The sequence below is a fragment of the Ochotona princeps genome, chromosome 5, assembly GCF_030435755.1.
Source record: "Ochotona princeps isolate mOchPri1 chromosome 5, mOchPri1.hap1, whole genome shotgun sequence".
Taxonomy (NCBI): domain Eukaryota; kingdom Metazoa; phylum Chordata; class Mammalia; order Lagomorpha; family Ochotonidae; genus Ochotona; species Ochotona princeps.
In genome coordinates, this window is record NC_080836.1 from 92,059,708 (window position 1) to 92,079,663 (window position 19,956).

The following is a 19,956-nucleotide window of genomic DNA, read 5'->3' on the forward strand; positions in this document are numbered from 1 at the left end:
TCTCCACTTGCGTCAGGTTCTTGTTTTGTCCTGCTGGTAATATCCTCCCCTTTCTTTTCTTGCCTAATGCTATCGTTGGAGGTTGAGAGAGCAAGTGGGGGTGGACCAACTGGAAGCTTGAATCCACCTGCCAAGCTCCTGGTCTTACTACTCACGCGCTGTCATGGAGGTGCCAGGCCAGTCCCGGGCCTCTCTTGCCGGTTCTCTGATCTCCACATGGGCCAGCTCACACCTCGCTCCTCTTCCTCTACCCCAGTCCACGGAGACTGGGGACCCGGGCCCAAGGGGAGGGGGCAAAGGAGGCACTTGGGATTGAGCCAGGGTAACCCGACTCCCTCCTATGCAATGCAAATGGGGGCGGAGTGGGCTGGGGGTACAGGCACACCATCGGGGAGGGGGACCTGGAATCAGGCCTCAGGGACTTCTGTAGTCGGGCTGACGATGGGGGCGAAAGAAGGAGCCGAGTGAAGGCTAAGTCCCCTCCTCGGCTGCCCCCTCCCTGCACAGCTCCCTCGCAACCTGAGCCGGGGGGCCTAAAAATAGCCCCCGAGGCGCAACGGGCAGCCGCCCCGGTGACCTTCTGGTCTCACAGGCCGAAGGCGGGCGGGCAGCAGGAAGGCCAGCCGCCGGCCCCCCACCACGGTCTCCCTGGGCACCAGCCCCTGCGTGCCCGTGGCCGCCCCCTTCCAGCGTCCCCATCCCCCACCACCACCAACAGCAGCAGAGGCCATGCAAAGAGCCCGGGGCGCGCGAAGCGAGGACGCGGGTACGAGGGCACCCCCCAGCCCCGGGGTGCCCCCGAAGAGGGCCAAGGTGGGAGCTGGCGGAGGGGCCGGGGCGCCGGTCTTCCTGCGGCCCCTTCGGAACGCGGCCGTGTGTGCGGGAAGCGACGTGCGGCTGCGGGTGGTGGTGAGCGGGACGCCCCAGCCCAGCCTCAGCTGGTTCCGGGACGGGCAGCTCCTGCCGGTGCCGGCCCCGGAGCCCAGCTGCCTGTGGCTGCGGAGCTGCGGGGTGCAGGACGCTGGCGTGTACAGTTGCAGGGCCCAGAACGAGCGCGGCCGGGCCTCCTGCGAAGCTGTGCTCACCGTACTGGAGGTAGCAGGTAATTCCGGACTGGGGAGGGGCCACCACTGGCCAGGGTGGTCAAAGGTTGCCAGAATCAGGCTGGGAAGCACCCTTTTCCTCTTCCCTCTTTCCAGCTTCCCTTGCGGGCCAGCATCTCAGGCCTCCAATTGCACATCAGAAAAGTGCAGGGAACTGGGTACTGGGAGGAGAGAGGCTCCCTAGGGCCAGAACAGAGGTCAAGGGTCGGCAGGTGAACAGCCAAGCCTGAGACACTCCTGAGTCTCTTGGGGAACTCTTGCCCCTCTCCTGCCCGGGTGGGAGGGCAGTCAATGGAGTTTGTCAGTGATCCCATAATCAGCCTGGGCCCCCTGTGTGGTACAAATCTAAAGTAGGGGGAAGCTACGTTGGTCCAAGCTGCACAGCTGACAGGATGGCTGGACCCCTGGCAGGCCATTGTAGCAGCACAGTGGGCGTGGGCTAAGCACTGGGCAGGATAAAAGAGGCCAGTGGGTGAACATATAGGAAGAGGGCCCAGAATGACAGGAGCTGGAGTGACGGCTAGGGCCCTGTGGACATGACATAGGTGTGTACATGAGAATTCACATACATGTGTGATTGTGTGTACATGTGCTTGTGTACACACATGTGTGTATATGTGTGCCTGTGCATGCATGTATATGTCCGTACATGTGTGTATGCAGGCAAACTGTGGGGTCTCTGGACTCCCGGTGTATGTGTGTGTGTGTGGGCAAACACAAGCAGGATACTGAGCAGTGTGTACCTGAGGATCCAGGTGTGGTCAGAAGTTGTGGAAAGGGGGACCCTCCAAGCCAAAGCTTGGGCCCTGCCCCAGACCTGGAGTCTGGGGGGATGGAGTGAAGCAGAAGGAAGGTTCTAGAACCCAGGCTGTATGCTCATGGTCCGGTAGGACTGCGGGGTGGTGGTTCAGCCAGGCCAGGCAAGGCCAGGTTCTCCTGGGTTCAATTCTGGGGCTTCCTTTTTGGTTTCCCTAGTCCTTGACTTGGTCAAATGGTTCTCATCTTGGCCAAGGTGTGCCTGTTCGGCAGACATGCCTCGGAATGAGTAGGCTCTGGCTGGCATGCTGGCAGGGAGGTAGGGTGGAGGGAGGAGTAGTCCCGGGCATCTGCCAAAGGCACCTGTCCTCCAGGGACGTGTGGTGGGCAGAAGTGAACCTTTAGGACCTAGGGAGCAGACATGAGCATGCTGGTCCTCAACAGCAAAAAGGCTGGCAACAGAGCAGGGCTGGCCCCTCCGCCCAGCCCCACCATGTCCACCCTGCTCCACTCTCCAGCCACTGGCTCTCTACTGGCTGTGGAGTCATAGCAAACCCACTGAAGGTCAAGGTTGGTTTCCGCCGGTTCCCCCAGCACCTGGCCAGGGGCAGCCTGAGGTGCTGGTGGAACGCCGAGATGGAAAATGGACAGACTCCTTGTTTATCTTAGACCACCAGGACATAAGACTCAGCATGAGAAAGCACCAGGGGTGAGATGTTAGGGAAGAAAAGGGAAGCCCTGAGAAGGAGTGTGGTGGATGTACCTGTTCACAGTTGGGAAGGAGCACAGTGGGTCAGAAGGAGGGGAAGAGGGGACCCTGTGACTCAGAAGGGAGGCAGCGAGTGCTGCCTTGGACATGCAGCCAGTCATGGTTATCTGAGAACATACCCTGGTCTTCCTGATTTGGGCTCCTGGGGGGCTTGTTACTACTTAAGAGTTTCTAGAGAAGAGAGAGAGCGAGTGAGGCACTGCCCAGTGTTTGGGGAGGGGCTGCTGCAGGGTGAGTCCAAGCCTGGCATCTCTAAAGCTGGGAGCTACCTGGACTGACCCGGGCCCTCATGCCTGTCGGAAGAGTGCACTCCATGGGGGCTGTCTCCTTCACCCTTCTGCAGTCTGGGTCTGTTCTGGTGGGTAAAGCTGAGTGTACCCAGGACAAGAGCAACAAGGGCCAGTGTCTAGCCTGGGCTGCTCTTGGCTGGCACGCTTGAGGGGCATAGGATTAGGTTGTGGTGGAAGGGCTTTTGCCATGTGTCTTAGAGCAGGAAAACAGGAAAGTGATTGGGCTGCAGTGAGTCTTTTTCTTTTTCTTTTTCTTTTTTCTTTCTTTCTTTCTTTTTTAATTGGAAAGGCAGATTTACAGAGAAAGAGAGACTCTCCAATTGGATGTAATGGCCAGAGCTGAGCTGATCTGAAGCCAGGAGCTTCTTCCAAGTCTCCCACACAGGTGCAGGATCCCAAAGCTTTTGGTGATCCTCTACTGCCTCCCCAGGCCATAAGCAGAGAGCTGGATGGGAAATGGAGTAGCTGAGACATGAACTGGTGCCCATTTGGGATGCTGGTGCTTAAAGGTAGAGGATTAATCAATTGAGGCATCGCATTGGGTCCTACAGCCAGCCCTGTTTGCCAGTTCGTCCTGCCTGCACAGATAGGATGTGGCGGGACAGGCTTCCCACAGACAACTTGCCCCAGTACAAAACCTTCTCCCAGAATTGTGAGGTCCTTCCCATGTGATCTGGGACAAGGGCACAGCTTTGGTAGCATTAGGGATAGACTATGTGGGTCTGTCTTCCTCTCTTTTCTTTCACCCCCTGCCCAGGGGCAGCTCCTGGCCCAGAGCAGCTCAGTATGGTACACACTCACTCATGGTACATGTGCTTGGTTGGAAGAGGCAGCAGCAGGACTTTAGGGCACTCGAGGAAGCCAAACAAGGACCTGGCTCCAGAGGGGAAACAAGCCATTTCCTGGCTGGAATGGCTCCCTGGCTCAGTGAGACAGAGCAATGCTGAGGTTCCTGGCACACCTACAGCCCGAGATGCCAGCTCAAGGATGGAGGGCTGTTGGCCTGGCCCAGAAGGGCTGGGCCTCGAGCACATAGGCAGGAGGATGGGTGACTGGAGTAGGGGAGCTTGGGGATATAGAGGAAAGACTAGGGCATGAAAGAGATGAAGATGACAGGTACAGGGTACCTATAGAAGCCTTAACATGTGTTAGGTTACTACTAGGACTGTGTTTGAGCATCCTGGGGTCCAGAGCAGGAACTCTGCCCAAGGCCATGTGACTGGTGAGGTGACAGGACTGGGTCTGCAGTCTGGGTCTCCGGGCTTAGGTCTACATTACCTTTCCTAGGAGAATATGAAGGATTTCTCATCACCAGCCATCTTTCTCCCATCCATGGCCACAAATCCACCTGTGGCTTAGTCTCTGTGAGAGGATGGGCAGGTGTTTTCCTCTTTCCAAACTTCAGGTTCCCCTACCTGCACAGTCAAGGAGCCATGTGCAAATCAGCTGAGCAGAGCCAAGCACTTCACTCTTAGCTTGGGTCACATGAGGCGGGAAAAGGAGGCCTGCACTGGTGCACAGGGAATAAGAAGCAGAGGGCGCAGCCAGCGGGAGGGGCAGGCGAGCTGAAGATGCTCCCAGGGGATGTGAGATGGGACTTGATGGCCAGGGTTTGGTGTCAGTCAGAGGGGCCAAAGACCAACAGACAACAGTGAACCATCCTGGGGATTTGAAAGCATGGAAAGGAACAGTTAGAGATACTGGAAGAGAAGGTAAATGCGGATGAGGGAGGGAAAGGTGGCAGAGGTACCAGTTCTCACCTGGATCCTGGCATGTTTGGATGAAGGATCTCTACAGCAAGGGTGAGGTCTTGAGAGTGTAGCTGTCCCTTCATGTGTAGTGCCAATCATGGGGAGAAGAGGAAGCACCCAAGTGGGAGCAGAAAAGCCAGAGGAATCTGCCCATGTTCTGCAGGAGACTTTGCAGACACAGGGCAGGGCCTCCCGGGCAGATCCTGGGCAGAACGGGACATGCTTGTTCCACCAGCTGCCTCTTGGGGAAGGGTGTGGGTCAGGGCAGAAAAGAGGGGAGGACAGGGTGAAGGGAACTATCCCAGGAAGATTTAGTGCTTGCATGTCCACTATTCTGGCTTTCTGGGGCAGGGGAGACAAGCATAGAAAAGAAGCCAGTACTACAGGATGTCAGATATGCAGAAGAAAACAAGAGAGAAACTGAGGCAGGAAAGAGAGGTGACTAAGGGAAGAGGAAGAGATAGGGTATGGCATGGGGATTGGAGCACATCTGGCTGAGGGGAAATGTCAGCAGGGCAAGCAGGAAATTGGGGTTTGGGAAAGTGATGGGGGAACACAACAATGACCAGGGGATGGGAGGGTGCAGGCAGCTGCAAAGGCCCACCCTGAGAGTGTGTGCCAGTCAGGCCAGACCAGTCCTCTAGGGCTAAGCAACACAGGCCCAGGGCAGGAACACAGAATCCTGCTGGCCCCTCCTGGGCCCAGCTGTCCCGTCACTCACGCCTGCTGCCCATTGGTTATTTTTGCTACGGAATGTGCCAGTCCCTCGGATTCTCCTGGAGAAGAGAGGCTCAAGTTACTCCCTCCTCCTCTTCACACATGGCTCCCCTCTCTGTGAGTGGGTGTCTTTGAGGGTGGACAGGGAGAGTGCCTGCAGGTAGCTGGTTCCCTCTGGCTGGAATGGGGTGGGCACACACATGTACTCAATGCACATGCCTTTGGATGTGTTAACTTGGCCTCTGGCATCTGGAAAACAAGAACATCCATGTGTGTCCAGAAAGTGCAAAACACAACTTTAAACTCTGCAACAAAGGGATCACAGAGTCGTATCACTTTTGGAGTTGAGCAGAAACCCAATGAGAGAGAGAGAGGCAGAAGCTGTTGTGGGTGACTGAACTTGAGCTTGCTGGCCCCACCCCAAACATGATACAGCTGAACACAACACATTGGTCTGTCCCTGTATTTTTTTTTTTTTTTTTTTTTTTTTTTTTAGACACAGGCTTTAAAGAAACAAGGTTAAGGGACTCATTACCAATCAGCACTTGAAGCTTTATGATGGAGTGATCAATAATCCAATCATAGAATCTGGATCCCTCAATTTACTGGCTGTGTGACCTTGGGCAAATTATACTCTGTGCCTGTCTCCCACCTTGCTGTGAGGTTTAGAAGAGTTTATGCTTACAAAGTGCTTAGCACCCCCCCCCCAAAAAAAAAACCTTAGCCCAATGGTACATCCCAAGTATGACAAGTGTTCATCATAGCTCCGGACTGTGGTCACAGCTCAGAGGGCAGTGCCTGTGTGTGCAGGGATGGGCATTCTGGTCTCGGATCCAGGTGAAATCTTGGAACTTGTGGGACTCTGGCTCCAGGAAAGTACTCCTCTGGCCTCGGCTGTTTGTCATGTTCAATGGGCATGGGCGTGCTGCCATGCATTTCAAGCATTCAGGGTTGTTGCAAATGAGGTTCTATTTGTAAGGTACCTGGCACTCAGTAAATGTTAAAGAAACCTAGAAATAATGATGACTAGTGGGGGAAGGGGGCTTGCATATGCAAGGCACGCATGACGCTGCAAGAGGCGCAGGCGGAGTGGTGTGGGGAGGAACACAAATCTGATGACAGTGGCCATCTGTGTGCGAGGACGTGGCTCACTAGGGGCACCTGGGGGCACTTGACCTGGGGGCACTTTAGCTTGTGCACCTGTGTGTGCTCATGGAGGCTGGAAACTGGCTAACAGGTAAAAGCCCTCTTCTGGCCTTCCTGGGGATCATGGGAGGGCTTTTGTAGGCTGCTTCCACGTCAGTACTCAGCCCCAACCCTTAGGGGTCCTGCTTACCCTTGCGCATATGACCTAGGCGTCTCCATCCGGCGCGGTTCCCGCAGCCGGCTCAGTCCTGCCTGGCACACAGGCCCTGTGCGCATGTTTGTGGAGTGAGCAAGTGGAGATGCTGTGCGCTGACCTTCCAGAGAGGCCTCGCGGAAGGAGAAAAGGGGGGTAGGGTGAGGAGACATGGCGAAGAGGCCGCATGGCATTGGGCTGCCAAGGAGAGCGGCCTGGGGGAGAGACCACTGCACCCCTTTATGTGCCTCAGTTTCCCCGCGTGCCCATGGCTCGGGAGGCAAATGCAGAGTGGGAGTGCTCCGGAAGGGACCGGGTGCTTGGGGTGGGAGGCAGGTGAAGGACACCAGGACTGTGGGCAAGAGAGGGAAGGGGTGCCGGCGGGGGTGCAGGCTGGCGGGGGAGGGGCTCTGCTGCCGCCGCCGTCTTTGCCGCCGCCTCCTTTACCCCCACCCGGGCTGCCGAGGCCCCGCGCGTCCTCCCGCCACCAGCGCCGCTCCCGCCCGCTCCCCGCCTCGCCCCCGGCCCCGCCTCCGACTCCGCCCCGCCCCCGGCCGTCCCCTCCTCGCCCGGCCGCCGGCCCGGCCCCCTCCCCCGCCATGAAGAAGCTGTGGGTGAAGAAGCGTTTCCAGGTGAGGGCTCCGGGGGCGGGCGGCGCCGGGAGGGGCCGGGAGGGCAGGGCGCCCCGGAGGGAGGGCGGCTCGCCGCGGCTGGCCCCGGGGAAGGGGCGCGAGCGCTGCACCTGCCCCACCCCGGCTCCGCGATCCCCGGGAGGCGGGAGGACGCCCCGGCCTGCGGGCGGGGTGCGCGGGCCCCTCCCTGCGCTGAAGGACAGACCTCCCTCCAAGAACCACCCCCCACACCGCACACACACAGCCCCATATGCCCGCGACCACCGGGGCAGGCCCCCCGCCCCGCTGCAGCGTGCGGTGCGGGGCGCCCTCTTGCTGCTTCGCCAGCCTCTGTCCCACCCTTTGGATCCCCGCCTGGCTTTCCTCGGCGTCCCCACCACCATCACCACCCAGCCCGGAGCCTTCCATCTTCCGGAGCTCCTGAGAGCTCCACTGAATAAATCTCCACACCCTGTCCCTGTCCCTGTCGCCTGCGTACTGGGGCCTCCTGCCTGCGTCCCTGGAGCCCTGGCCCTTGGGAGACCTATGTCCTCCATCAGCTTCTCCACCCCTCTCCCCGCCTGCTTGACACCTAGCCCAGGTGTCTGTCCTCTCCCCAGTGGCCAGGATCTCCATCCTCCCGGTTACCACAGCGCCCCTCCCCCACCAGCCTCCCTCCGGGTCATCCCGACTACTGGCCCCCGGGCCTCCTGTTTTGGAGTCCTTGCTGGGTCCTGGTCCAGCAAGAAGGTACCCAAGTCCAGCCTTGCTGCCTTCCCTCTCCTTCCTCCACTTCCAGCACCTCCCCCTCCTCCCAACCCCAACCGCCCCTCCCCAAACACAAGACACACTGGCTGGGCCCTGGAATCAGCTGGGCCTGGGCAAGCAGGTATAACTGAGAGGTGCAGGGGGACTTCAGGAGCCAGCTGTGCCCCCCTCAGCAACTCATTCTGGCTTTTGTCTTTCAGAAAACCGGCCATTCCCGCCGGGCCTTTGGCCGCCTCACCCATGGTGCGTGGACTAGGGCGTGCTGACTTTAGCTGCATGTCTGTGCTCTCACTGGGCTGTGTCCCCTCGGGAGGCATCAAGGCCTGGAAGACAGCCAAGTGATTTGCCCCTCTCCACCCCCACACTCACTTCTGTCCATGCAAGAAGGTTCCCTCCTCCTCACTGTGCTTTGCAGCTCAGAGAGGGACCTGGCCAGCAGGGAGGTGATTCCTAGCGTACCCCACTGCCACCACCCCCTGGGACTCTGTTCACCTATGGAGCCAAGCGAATGTCATAGATCCATAGCTTCTGCCTGTCGTGGTACCCAGAGGAAAACTGAGGCACAGAACCTGCTGGAGTCTGGGGATATAGAAAATAAGCCCAGGAACCCCCTTTGTTTTCTCATCTCCCCCCTCATTTAACTGCTGGGTGTTAGACCAAGAGAAGACCATTTGAGGAAGGTGTCTGTCACATCAGGGTGTAGACAAGTGAAGAGGGTTGGTGTGGGAGCCAGGAGGGGGCAAATGCATTGCAAATATTGTCACAGAGGGCTGGCAAGACCCATAATGAGAGGCCAGGCGTGTGGCTGAGTTGAGCACTAGCAGGGATATGTGTGTGTGTGTGTGTGTGTGTGTGGTCCGTGGGCGCACCAAGCAATGCCAAGGGGACCAGAATCTTGGAGGAACGTGGGATTACCAATCAACAGAGCTGGCAGAGATGTGCCCAGAGCTGGGCACATCTGAGCTGTCTCTCCCAGGCCATCCCCACAGGGCATCGCTGGGCACCGGGCACCCTCACGCCCCTCCGTGCCCCCTGCCCTCTACGCCCTGTCCCACAAACGCTCTGATAACAGTCTGTCCATGTCTCTCTCCTGCTGCTCCTATGGAAGCGAAGTTTTCCGCTCCTGCAGAAAGCAAAGTTACGGTAGGAAACTGGCTCCTGCCCTAGCCCCACAACCCCGGCTTCCCCTTGATTTGGTCCTGGCCTCTCCTCACCTTGCCTCAGCTGACCCTCGAGGCCTTCCGGCTGGTTTGGGGTGGAGGACAGGCTGGCCCTGCGGTGGGCTGAGTGCCCTGCAATGCAGCTCAGAGGTGACGCCCCTTTGTTCCTGGGGGCCTCTAGAATCCTGACTTGAGAGCCTCAGAAGCTAGGGTCTATTGGCTTTAGGGGGAGGCACACTGCACGGGACTGAACTCTCACTGGTAAGGGAAGGGGAGGGATGAGAGCCTCTGAGAGGGAGGGGGAGGAAAGTTTTGAGGGCCCCATGGAGCAGAGGGTGAGTAACCAGGGGTCCGGAGGTGGCATGGGAGGGGTTACCCTGAGAGGCATGGGCTAGGCAAGGAAGGAGACATGGGGTGCAGAAGAGGGAAGAAGGCTAGGTGCTAGGAGCCCGTGGAGCCTGCTCTGGGGGAGGCAGAGGGAGGCGGGCCCCACCCACACAGACCCCTTCTGCAGACTCGGAGACGGCTGACGATGACATCAGTGATACACAAGGGACCCAGCGCCTGGAGTTGCAGGATGACGGGGCCCTCAGCACACCCACGGGTGAGACCCCTGGGTGCTCCCAGAGCTGGCAGGGGGTGGGAGAGGCGGGCTTCCCATCACAATGTGGGTATTGGAGGAGTGGGTTCCATCTCATTGCGTTCCTTTCTCTAGGGGGCTCTGACACCCTGGTGGGCACCTCCTTGGACACACCCCCGACCTCCGTGACAGGCACCTCAGAGGAGCAAGTGAGCTGGTGGGGCAGCGGGCAGACGGTCGTGGAGCAGGAAGCGGGCAGCGGGGGTGGCATCTGCCATCTCCCAGGCAGCCCAAGGCAAGCACAGGCAACCGGGGCCGGGCCACGGCACCTGGGGGTGGAGCCGCTGGTGCGGGCGTCTCGAGCTAATCTGGTGGGCGCAAGCTGGGGGTCAGAGGATAGCCTTTCGGTGGCCAGTGACCTGTACGGCAGCGCGTTCAGCCTGTACAGAGGACGAGCGCTCTCAATCCACGTGTAAGTAATGGCCTCGCCTGGGCCTGTCCTGCCCCATCTCACCATGGCTGTTTCATGCTGCTCCCTCACTGCTCCATCCACCCCTATGCCACCTCCCCGGGTCCCATCCATCTCAGTTTTTTGCACTTCATTCCCAGCACTGCTTCCAACGTTGGCCCGGCTCCCCATTCTCTCTCCTCCCACCTGCTCCAGCACCATCACCGCCCACATCCTCTTGCGCCCACCTGGCCTGGCTCAGCGTGCCATCTCCATGGTCTTGTGGACCCCTCTGTCCCTTCCTCTTCTTCTCCAGCAGCTCCAGCTCCTCCTCCGGGGCCCTCTCCTGCCTCGCCCATTCCAGTCCCAGTTGTCCCCAGGATTCTCCTCCCTCCCTCTCCCCCAACCCGGGCCCCCTCCGTGCCTGCTGTCTCAGCAGCTGCTGCCTTTTCGTCTCCCTGCACATTCCTGATCCCATGTGGGCCTTTTTCTGGGAGGAACAGAACCTTTCCACACGGCAGCTCCCTGGAGAGTGGGAGAGAGAGACCAGGGGAGCGAGCAAGCGAGCAAGCAACCCGGAGAGAGAAGAAAGTGAGGTGGTCAGGGGCAGATGGGCGCGTGGCCTGGGAAGCAGGATGTGGGCTGTGCGGGGAGGCTGGGGCTGGGAGAGGGAGGGGCTGAGGTGGAGAGCTGAGAGTGACAGCCACAGGGGGCTCCTGATGATGTTGCGGGGAACGCCCTGAGGGTGGGGCTCAGGGGTGTCCTGGGAGGGGGTGGCCCAGAGTGGAGGAGGTGTTCGATTGAGATGCATGGGAGCCATGTTTGGAAATTTGGGGGCTAGCAGATACAGAGAGCAGAAGAGGGGAGTGGCTGCTGATGGAGGTATGGGGGCATTTGGGGAGTAGAGAGGGGCCTGGCTGGTGATAGATAAGGCTGGGGTGGCAGCATCATGAAGAACAGAGAAGGGGCTCTGATGCGGGGATGGGATGCTTATTTTGAGCATGCTTTGTAGTGACCAGAGGTGGGCATGGGGAGAGGGCTAGGTCCCAGACAGGAGCAGGCAAAGGCTCCCAGACTGATCTTGTTGGCATCACTGGGCACTCCTGTGCCCTGGACTCGCCTCTCCTTCCCCGCCTGTTTCTCACCAGGCCCCAGCAGCCAGAGCCTGGGGTTGCTATGGTAACTTCGGAGGAACCTATTTCCTTAGTGATGGCTACGGTACAGAGTCTGGCCTGGAGCTGAGGCTGGCAGCATGGGCAGCAGGAGGCCTCCAGGGCTGTCCCCAGGTTCTTGGCAGGCCTCAGGCCATTTCTCTGTGTCACCTGCCCTACCCAAGTAGGAGGTGGGTGGAGCTAAGGCTCTTTACCACCCTGAGGCAACTCTGGATGCCCATGGAGGTCCCATTCTCCCTGCCAGAGGTGATTGGGGTAGGTTAGGACATCTTCACTCAGACACCCCTGGAACTTAAGTTCCTGGCTAGTACCTCATCTTTCTCCTCCCTTCGGTGTCCATTGGGCACTCTGGGGAACAAGGGCTTGGCTTGCACTACCTGGCATCAGCTATTTCCTAGCTGTAGGACGCTGAAGCTCCTTAAAACCTGTTTTCTCTGCCTGTAAATGGGGGTGCTTCAGCCCCCATCTGGAGGGACTGCATCGAGAATTGAGTGACTTAGTGCCTTTTAAGTGCTGGGTACACGCCCGGCACACAGCCTCTAATGAGCCCTTTCATACATTTTTATTAAATTCCTTTTGACAGATTTCCCCCTTCCTACTGATTTTTATATTTGGTATCCACCCCCACAAGGGTCCAGAAGGGGTAAACTGAGGCCCACTTCTTGGGACTCACAGCTTTGCTACTGACAGGGGTACTGGGGTACTGGCTGACTCCATCCTCCTTCCTCTTCTTCCACACCCCCTTGTTCAGGCCCACTTGCGAGTTATTTCGGAGCAGAGTTATTTCTGAACAGATCCTTCGGGTGGCGTGTGCGGGGGTGGCTGGGGTTCTGTGCGTTTCCTAAGGGTTCTCAAGGACTTCAGATCCCATTTCCCAGGGGGCAGAACAAAGCCTAAGGTGGAGCCAGGGAGTGCGAACCTCCTCAGTGTCCGTTATCTAGGACCCCTTAGCTGTCACCTTCAGTGCCAACAGTGGGGACTTTGTGCCTGGCAAGGAGGCACTGGAAAGGGGGTGTGTCCTGTCGAGGATGAACAGGAGCCTGCTGGGGCAGGAATGAGTGGCAGGTCACTGTCCCAAGAGGGCCCCCTTCCCATCCTACCCTCCTGCCTGCCCACACCATTCCATCCTTTGAGTTCTCTAAGCTTTATTCTTTTTCTCTCCCTCATGCTCAGTTTTGCTGTTTCCCAGCTTCTGGAGGGCTGGGGGGAGGGGGCTGGCCAGAGCCCCTTGGGCTGAGTCTGCACTTGGACCCCAGCCACCGGCCCCAGTCTCCTGGTGCCTGAGCCGCTGGCCTCTCCCCAGCACCTGTTCTGGCTGTGCCCTCCTCTTGGGGGGATGTGGGCGGGGCCAGGAGGGTCTGACCCATGTCACTCCCAAGCCTGCACAGCATGATCCACCGCCCAATTGTTGTCCTAAGCTGAGACCTTGGAAGGGAGGCTCCCTGAACCTTCTGCCCCTCTTGGTCCCCCAGCAGCGTTCCTCAGAGCGGATTACACAGGGACGAACCTGACCTTCAGCCGCAGCCGGCCAGCGAAGTCCCACGTCCTCGCCCGACCCCTCCGCCCCCATCCAAATCAGCGCTGCTCCCCCCGCCGTCCCCGCGGGTGGGTAAGCGGTCTCCAACGGGACCCAGCGCCCAACCCCCGGCCACTCCTACATCTCCCCACCGGCGCACCCAGGAGCCCGCACCACCGGAGGAAGCCTCCGCCTCCGAAGAGAAGCGAGGGAAAAAATATAAATCGTCAGGATCCTCCCTTGCGGGGACGGCAGAATCAAGGCCTCAGACGCCCCTGAGCGAGACCTCGGGCCGCCTGTCGGCGCTGGGCCGCTCGCCCAGGCTGGTGCGCGCTGGCTCCCGCATCCTGGACAAGCTGCAGTTCTTTGAGGAGCGACGGCGCAGCCTGGAGCGCAGCGATTCGCCGCCGGCGCCCCTGCGGCCCTGGGTGCCTCTACGCAAGGCCCGCTCGCTGGATCAACCCAAGTCCGAGGGCGACGCACAGTGGGGCACGCCCGGGGCCTCGCAGGAGGAGTTGCGTGGGCCCCGGGGCAGCGTGGCGGAGCGGCGCCGCTTGTTCCAGCAAAAGGCCGCCTCATTGGACGAGCGCACGCGGCAGCGCAGCCCGGCCACTGACCTCGAGCTGCGCTTCGCCCAGGAGCTGGGCCGCATCCGTCGCTCCACGTCGCGTGAGGAGCTGGTGCGCTCGCATGAGTCTTTGCGCGCCACGTTGCAACGCGCGCCATCCCCTAGAGAACCCGGCGAGCCCCCACTCTTCTCCCGGCCCTCCACCCCCAAGACCCCACGGGCCGTGAGCCCAGTAGCTGCACAGTCGCCCCCTCCTCCGAGCGCCACGGCAAAGCCCGGGGATGAGCCAGAGAAGACACGGAGCCGAGGGCCGGTGGGCAGGACGGAGCCGGGGGAAGGCCGGCAACAGGAAGTGAGACGGCGGGACCAGTTCCCGCTGACCCGAAGCAGAGCCATCCAGGAGTGCAGGAGCCCCGTGCCTCCCCCTACCATCGACACGCCGGAAATCAGGACGAAAGTGTCTGGGGGTCGGAAGCGAGAACCCCCGGCGCAGGCTGTGCGCTTCCTGCCCTGGGCCACGCCAGGCCAGGAGGGCGCTGCGGTGCCCCAGACTCTAGAGAAGAACAGGGTAGGGCCCGAGGCTGAGAAGAGACTGCGCCGAGGGCCGGAGGAGGACGGGCCATGGGGACCCTGGGACCGCAGAGGGGTCCGCAGCCAAGGCAAAGGCCGCCGTGCCCGGCCTATGTCCCCTGAACTCGGTAAGACTTAATGGGTGGGTGCCCGGGCCCCAGGGGGTGGGGTTTGGGGAGAACAAAATGCCAGCAGCTTGGGGCTGCTAGATGGCTCTAACGCTGCAATCTACTAAAGGAGACAGCTCCAGGCAGGTGCAGGACCCATGGGGGTCCTTGTCTAGAACTGCTGAAGGTGAGGCAGAGTGTTTTCATGAGGATGGTTGGATGGAAGGTATGAGCAGAGACTGGTACCCAGATGCCTTAGGTCCCCTGGACTTTGGTCACCCCTAAGCTGGTGGCCCACTACATAACAAGGTCAAAGAGCGATTGTGAGACTGGGCTGCAGGGGGCAGGGGCGGGTGGGTAGACAGGTGGGAGCCCAGGGAGCCCTTTGGCCTCTCCATCCCTCTGGGAGGGACCGGCAATAGCTAGTCCTGTCGCTGTCACAGGCAAACTTTGGCCAACTCTTCTTGCACTTTACATGCCAGCAGGGAATCCTGACCCCTCTGTGGCCAGAATGCTCTGCCTCAGCCTCCTCTCTCCATCCTCGGATTCTGGCACAGCAAAGGGCCCATGGGGCTACACATGCCAGCCTGTGTCATCTCCTGACCTAACAGGAGAATGCCCCATCCCTGGCAAGTTCACTTCTAGGAAGGTGGAGGAATCCACGCCCATGGGCTGGATGTCTCTCTAAGCCAGGACTGCTGATAGGCCCTGTCATTGCCCTTACCACACTATGATGTTCTTCTCACAGTCAGTTTGTGTCTCAGTCTTGCTCCCTCAAGGTCTTAAGCATAGATCAGATCCCCCTCCTAACCACCGTTACTGCATCCCCCCAACCGTGTACCGATACCCTCTCATTTCTGTCTGCATGCTGCTCTGCCAGGTGCTGGCTGTTCTCTCCTTCATCTTACAGGCAGCACATGGGAGGCTAAGTGTTTGCCAGGGTTATGTAGCTAGAAAACAACAGAATTGGGACTCCTGTGGTTTCTTTGGATGTTGCCCTGTGCTTAGCTCATGTGAGGATATTAGAAAAGAAAGAGAGAAAGAAAAGAAAAGAAAAAACAAAAGAAAAGAAAGGTTGGTTCCTGGATACAACATTCTGAAATAGTTTATTAGGTACAAAATTTTTGAAAACCAGGAGTGTGAGGGGTCTTCAAAAAGCTCATGCAGCAGCAGGTGTTGTGGCATAGCAAGTCATAGCAGGGTAAGCTGCCACGTGCAATGCTGGGAGCCCTGATAGGAATGCTGGATTGAGTCTCATTTGCTTTCAGTCCAGCTCCCTGCTAATGTGCCTGGGACAGCAGAGGACGATGACCCAAGTACTAGGCCACTGCCACCCAAGTGGGAGTGCCCTCCATGTAGTTTCTGGCTCCTGGTTTTGTCCTGGAAGTCCTGGCCATTATGGGGAGTGGATGAAGATCTCTTTTCTCATTCTCTCTCTTTGTTCCTCCCTATCTCTTTTTCATGCTGCCTTTTTAAATAAGTAAATAAGCTCATGAGGGATATATATTATGAAAGAATCTCCTGATTTAAAAAAAAATGATACCAAAGTAAGCTTTTCAAATAAACCCTTTGTTCAGGATGTTGGGGGAGAATTCTCCCATCTTCTGGTTCACTCTCCAAATGCCCTCAGCGACCAGAGCTGGGCAGGGGCTGAAGGCAGGAGTTGGGGACTCATCCCAGGTTTCCCATGGGAGTGGCAGGCACCCAGTCACTTGAACAATGCCTACCACCTCCCAGGTTATGAATTAGTTGGGAGTTGTAATCAGGAATTAGAATCCAAACCCAACGTAAGATACAAATGTCCTAAGCAGTATCTTAACCACCAAACCAAATTCCTGCCCCAGAAGTTATCTGTATAGGAAAAAAGGGCAGAGTTACAGAGAGTGAGAGAGAGAGAGAGAGATCAGTCTCCCATCAGCTGGTTCACTCCCCAAGTGGCTGCAGTGGTGGGGACTGGGCCAGGCCAAAGCAAGAGCCTGGAACTCCCTTTGGGTCTCTCTTGTGGGTGGCAGGAGCTCAAGCACTTGGGCTGTCTTCTGCTGCTTTCCCAGACCATGAAACGGTGGTTGGACAGAAGTGAAGTAGCTAGAACTTGAACCATCATTATGCTACAACACTGGCCCCTCAAATTAGAACATACCCAGAGAGATCCACAATGGAATCATGTTAGCCCTTTATGTAGAGGAGCTTCCTGTGTGTGTGGCCCATGTCCAATTTCCTGTGTGTTCCTGATGTCCATAGAAGTGTCCAGGGGGTAGAAAGCACAGTGTGACTGTTTAGTGAATGGACAGAATCGATACTGGTCTTCCTAGGCCCTGCAGACCCCCCGTGCTGCTCTCTATTTTGAGTCAGACAGTAACAAGTTGCCACAGGTTACTGTGACACCATTGTTAATTGCTCTGGGTTTGGGTTACCATTCACTTGTTCTGTGTCCATTTGGAGACTTGTGCAGTCATCCAAGGTCTTCCAAGAGCTGTGCATAGCGATGCTGCTGCTGTGTGAGAAGACACACATACACAGTCCCTGCTTCTCTGGCCGCTAACCATGGCCGTGGCTGGAGCAGACTAGCTACGGGGTTGCCCTGGTTGTCCTGTCCTGTTGAAGCACCCCATCCCTGCCTTCCAGGAGTACCTTCCTAGGCTGCAGTGTTAGCAATGTCCTCATACCTGTCCCCCAAACCAAGTTGCCCCCATGGGAGTCCCCCACTATTCACCATGTTGTGTAAGCAGAGTCTTCAGATGATTCCTATGTGTCTGCCGGAGAAGAGCCGCTGGAGGCCCCGCTGTTTGAGATCCCCCTGCAGGACGCGGTGGTGGCCCCGGGGGTGGACGTGCTGCTCAAGTGCATTGTCACAGCCAACCCCCCACCCCAAGGTAAGCTGTGGCAGTTTGATTGGGGTGGGGGCGCAGAGAACTTGAGCCTGCAGTCCAGGTGTGGAAAACCAGCTGGAAGGGGTCCCCCAGAGTCACTCACTGCATGGCCGGGGTAGGGGGCACCTTGACTCTTGTGAGAGATTTCCTGGGACACCCTGGGGCCAAGAGGGATGGGTAGAGCGTGGGGTACGGTTTCCCAGATGGCCAGTTTTTTGCTGTCTCCCACAACGCAACAGTGTCCTGGCACAAGGATGGGTTGGCACTGCGCAGCGAGGGCCGCTTTCTCATCCGGGCCGAAGGCGAGCGGCACACGCTCCTGCTCAGGGAAGCCCGAGCTGCTGACGCCGGGAGCTACACAGCCACCGCCACCAACGAGCTGGGCCAGGCCACCTGTGCAGCCGCACTGGCCGTGAGACCTGGTAGGGAGCCTGCTGGGGCTGGGGCTGGGCAGAGGAGAGGAGAGCAGCAGTGCAAGCTGTGACCTCCCCCTCCCACCGGGAGCTCTGAGACCGAGGGCCAAGGTTTCTGCTGCAGCTCAGAAAGCATGTGAAATGCCCTTAGCCGCCGAGAAGGGGCCTGGTTCCCAGAACCCAGAGCAGGCTGACCGGTCGGTCCACACCGTTGGTGGAATCTGTGTTTAGACATCATGTGGATGCCACCCGCCACGGTGTGTCTGTGAAAGCTCCCATGTGAAAAAGCAAATTGTCCCTGAGTCTCTGGAGAATCAGAATCTACCAGCTCCAGGGGGCTCAGAGCTGCCAGGAGCCCATCGCCCCTCCCTGCTTCCTCCAGAGGCCAACCCCAGCCCCCACGGTCCTGGCCTGCACTCCAGGCCTCCATAGGCTCCCGTCTGAGAGCACTGATGGGGTCGATGGGATTGGGAGCAGGCAGCGCCCCAGCCGCCCTGCCTTGTGTTTCTGCGCATGCCCTTACTTGGTGTCGCGCTCCTTCCCTTGGGTTGGTGCCCAGCTGCCTTCTGGTCAGTGTGCCCAGCCAGCTCAGCTCATTCAGGAAAGCTAGACCCTGATGCTGTGCTGCTGCCAGCCACTGGGGCAGGGTGGTTGCTGGGTTTGGGGGCTGGGACATCTTACAGAAGGCAAAGACACAGCCTCAGCCCTTCAGGGGGTTTACCACTGGGTGGCCACAGCAGCACAGAGCCTGGAAGAGTTGGAAGCAGCTGCTCAGTGCTCTGGGATGCACATGCTGTGGGGGTAGGGGTGGGAGCTGAAAGAGCCTGGGGCTGAGACAGGCTGAGGAGGGGGCGGGCCAGGCCAGATCTGGGAGGGGCATCTGCTCTCGTGCCCCCTTTCTTCCCCTGGCCCTGAGAGAGATCTTGTTAGTGTCTGTCCTGGGTTTCGCATCTACCCTCCCCATACTCGAGAGCCCACATTTGGGGCCTTCTCCCTTTCCTACCCATCTGTCCCCACTGGGTCCTACCCCTCCCCTCTGCTGCATGTTTGCCCTCTTCCATCACCCTCTGGGGTCTGACTCAGCTCCCAGTTCCCTTTCCAGGGGCCCAAGCCTGCCTCCAGGACTTTGGTCAATACCTGGCTGGTACCGAGATTTGGCAAGGGCCTGAGTGGGGTTGCTGTGGTCACTCCTGGCTCACAGAGCCTTTGGGTAGACTACGAGGGTGGCTGGGGGCAAAGCCACTGCTCATCCTGGACTGGGAGGCCTGCCTGCCATGGGGAACACCTGTAGGTGCCTCAGCTTCCTCATTTGTAAAGCAGAGATGATGATACCACAAGCTTTCTCTCGCACGCTCAGAATGGGAACGGACAGACGTGTGAACGAGCTTTATGGGCTGTGAAGCTGTAGACAAATGTTAGTTGTTAGCGGGTGGGGGCAGTGTATGCGTGCACAGGAGCTCAGCTTGGCAAGGGCTGCCTTTCCCCTCTTTTGCCCTCCCTCCAGACTGTGCCTGGTAGGGGGCTAAGGAAGGGCCCCCCACCCGGCTCCTGCACTTATGAGGCCACAGCCCCCCAAGGCCCTCCTTGTTTCCCAGCTCCCCCATCCACAGCCCTTCTGAGAGCTGCCATCTGTAGTTGCAGGCATTACAGCAAGAGAGTCAGACAGGCTCCAGCACCCCAGGGCCCCAAGGGGGCAGGCCCAGGCCCGGCACTGGCTGTCTGGCTGTTGGGAAGTAAGCTGACTTTCTTACCCTACAAGGCACTGTTTGGTCCAGAATGGCTGGACAGGGGCCAGTGGACCCAGAGAGCAGCCTGAGTAGGCGGAACAGGAACAAGAGCGTGACACAGACCTTTGGCAAGGGTGGGGTTCCAGTAAAGACCTGGTGACATACCTGCGTCGGGTTGTGCGCAGCAGGTGGAGGGAGGGAGTGGGTAGTGGCTTACGGGAAGAGACCTGCATGGCACCCTCACCCCATTTCTGGTTCCTCCTCCCGTGTCCGATGCCATGGGAACCACCCATGTTTTCTTGGGTGCCCACCCCAGCAAGACTAGCTTTTGAGAACTGTGGATCTTGCTTCCTAGTTGGGAACTGTTATTGCCAAGGAATGGTGGCAGAACCAGGTTCCTATAGTCCCATCTAGGTCCAGGTCCCTCCCACCCTGCTGAGTAACTGCTGAACCCACAGCCCTGTTCCCAGGGGTTGGTCAGACAGTGAGAGAAGCAAGCCTTCTCCAGGGAAGCTCTCCGGCTGCTGCCTGCCTCCACCCCACAGATGTGTACCAAGCTCACACCTGCTGCCAAGTGCCGCATCTCAAGCACTTTCTTCTGCTTGCAGCTGCCATGTACTTTCCTACACCCTTACACAGCTCTGCCCTTGAACTAAGTTAGTTACATTATGTTTAGCCCTCCAGGGGACTAATGACAGGGAGTGATATACCTATCTGTCTT

At 58.6% G+C, this 19,956-nt stretch overlaps 1 protein-coding gene across 9 annotated transcripts in view; it reads left to right on the plus strand.

Annotated features, from left to right (window-relative positions):
• The first annotated feature begins 422 nt into the window (after nucleotides 1–422).
• SPEG (striated muscle enriched protein kinase) overlaps nucleotides 423–19,956 on the plus strand; it is a 53,215-nt gene continuing 33,681 nt past the window's right edge. For 4 of the 9 annotated variants that reach the window (XR_009245503.1, XM_058665045.1, XM_058665052.1 and 1 more), the window contains exons 1-7: nucleotides 7,310–7,357; nucleotides 8,305–8,347; nucleotides 9,779–9,868; nucleotides 9,980–10,316; nucleotides 12,937–14,246; nucleotides 16,955–17,098; nucleotides 17,335–17,517. Coding sequence is in view for 8 of the 9 variants with exons in the window: in XM_058665045.1 (XP_058521028.1) it covers nucleotides 7,325–7,357; nucleotides 8,305–8,347; nucleotides 9,779–9,868; nucleotides 9,980–10,316; nucleotides 12,937–14,246; nucleotides 16,955–17,098; nucleotides 17,335–17,517 (2,140 nt within the window). In the remaining variant the exon portion in view is untranslated. Of the gene's footprint in view, nucleotides 1,103–7,309; nucleotides 7,358–8,304; nucleotides 8,348–8,625; nucleotides 9,248–9,778; nucleotides 9,869–9,979; nucleotides 10,317–12,936; nucleotides 14,247–16,954; nucleotides 17,099–17,334; nucleotides 17,518–19,956 lie in introns of those variants that run through there. The other 5 variants (XM_058665049.1, XM_058665050.1, XM_004576798.3 and 2 more) reach the window with 5 other exon arrangements.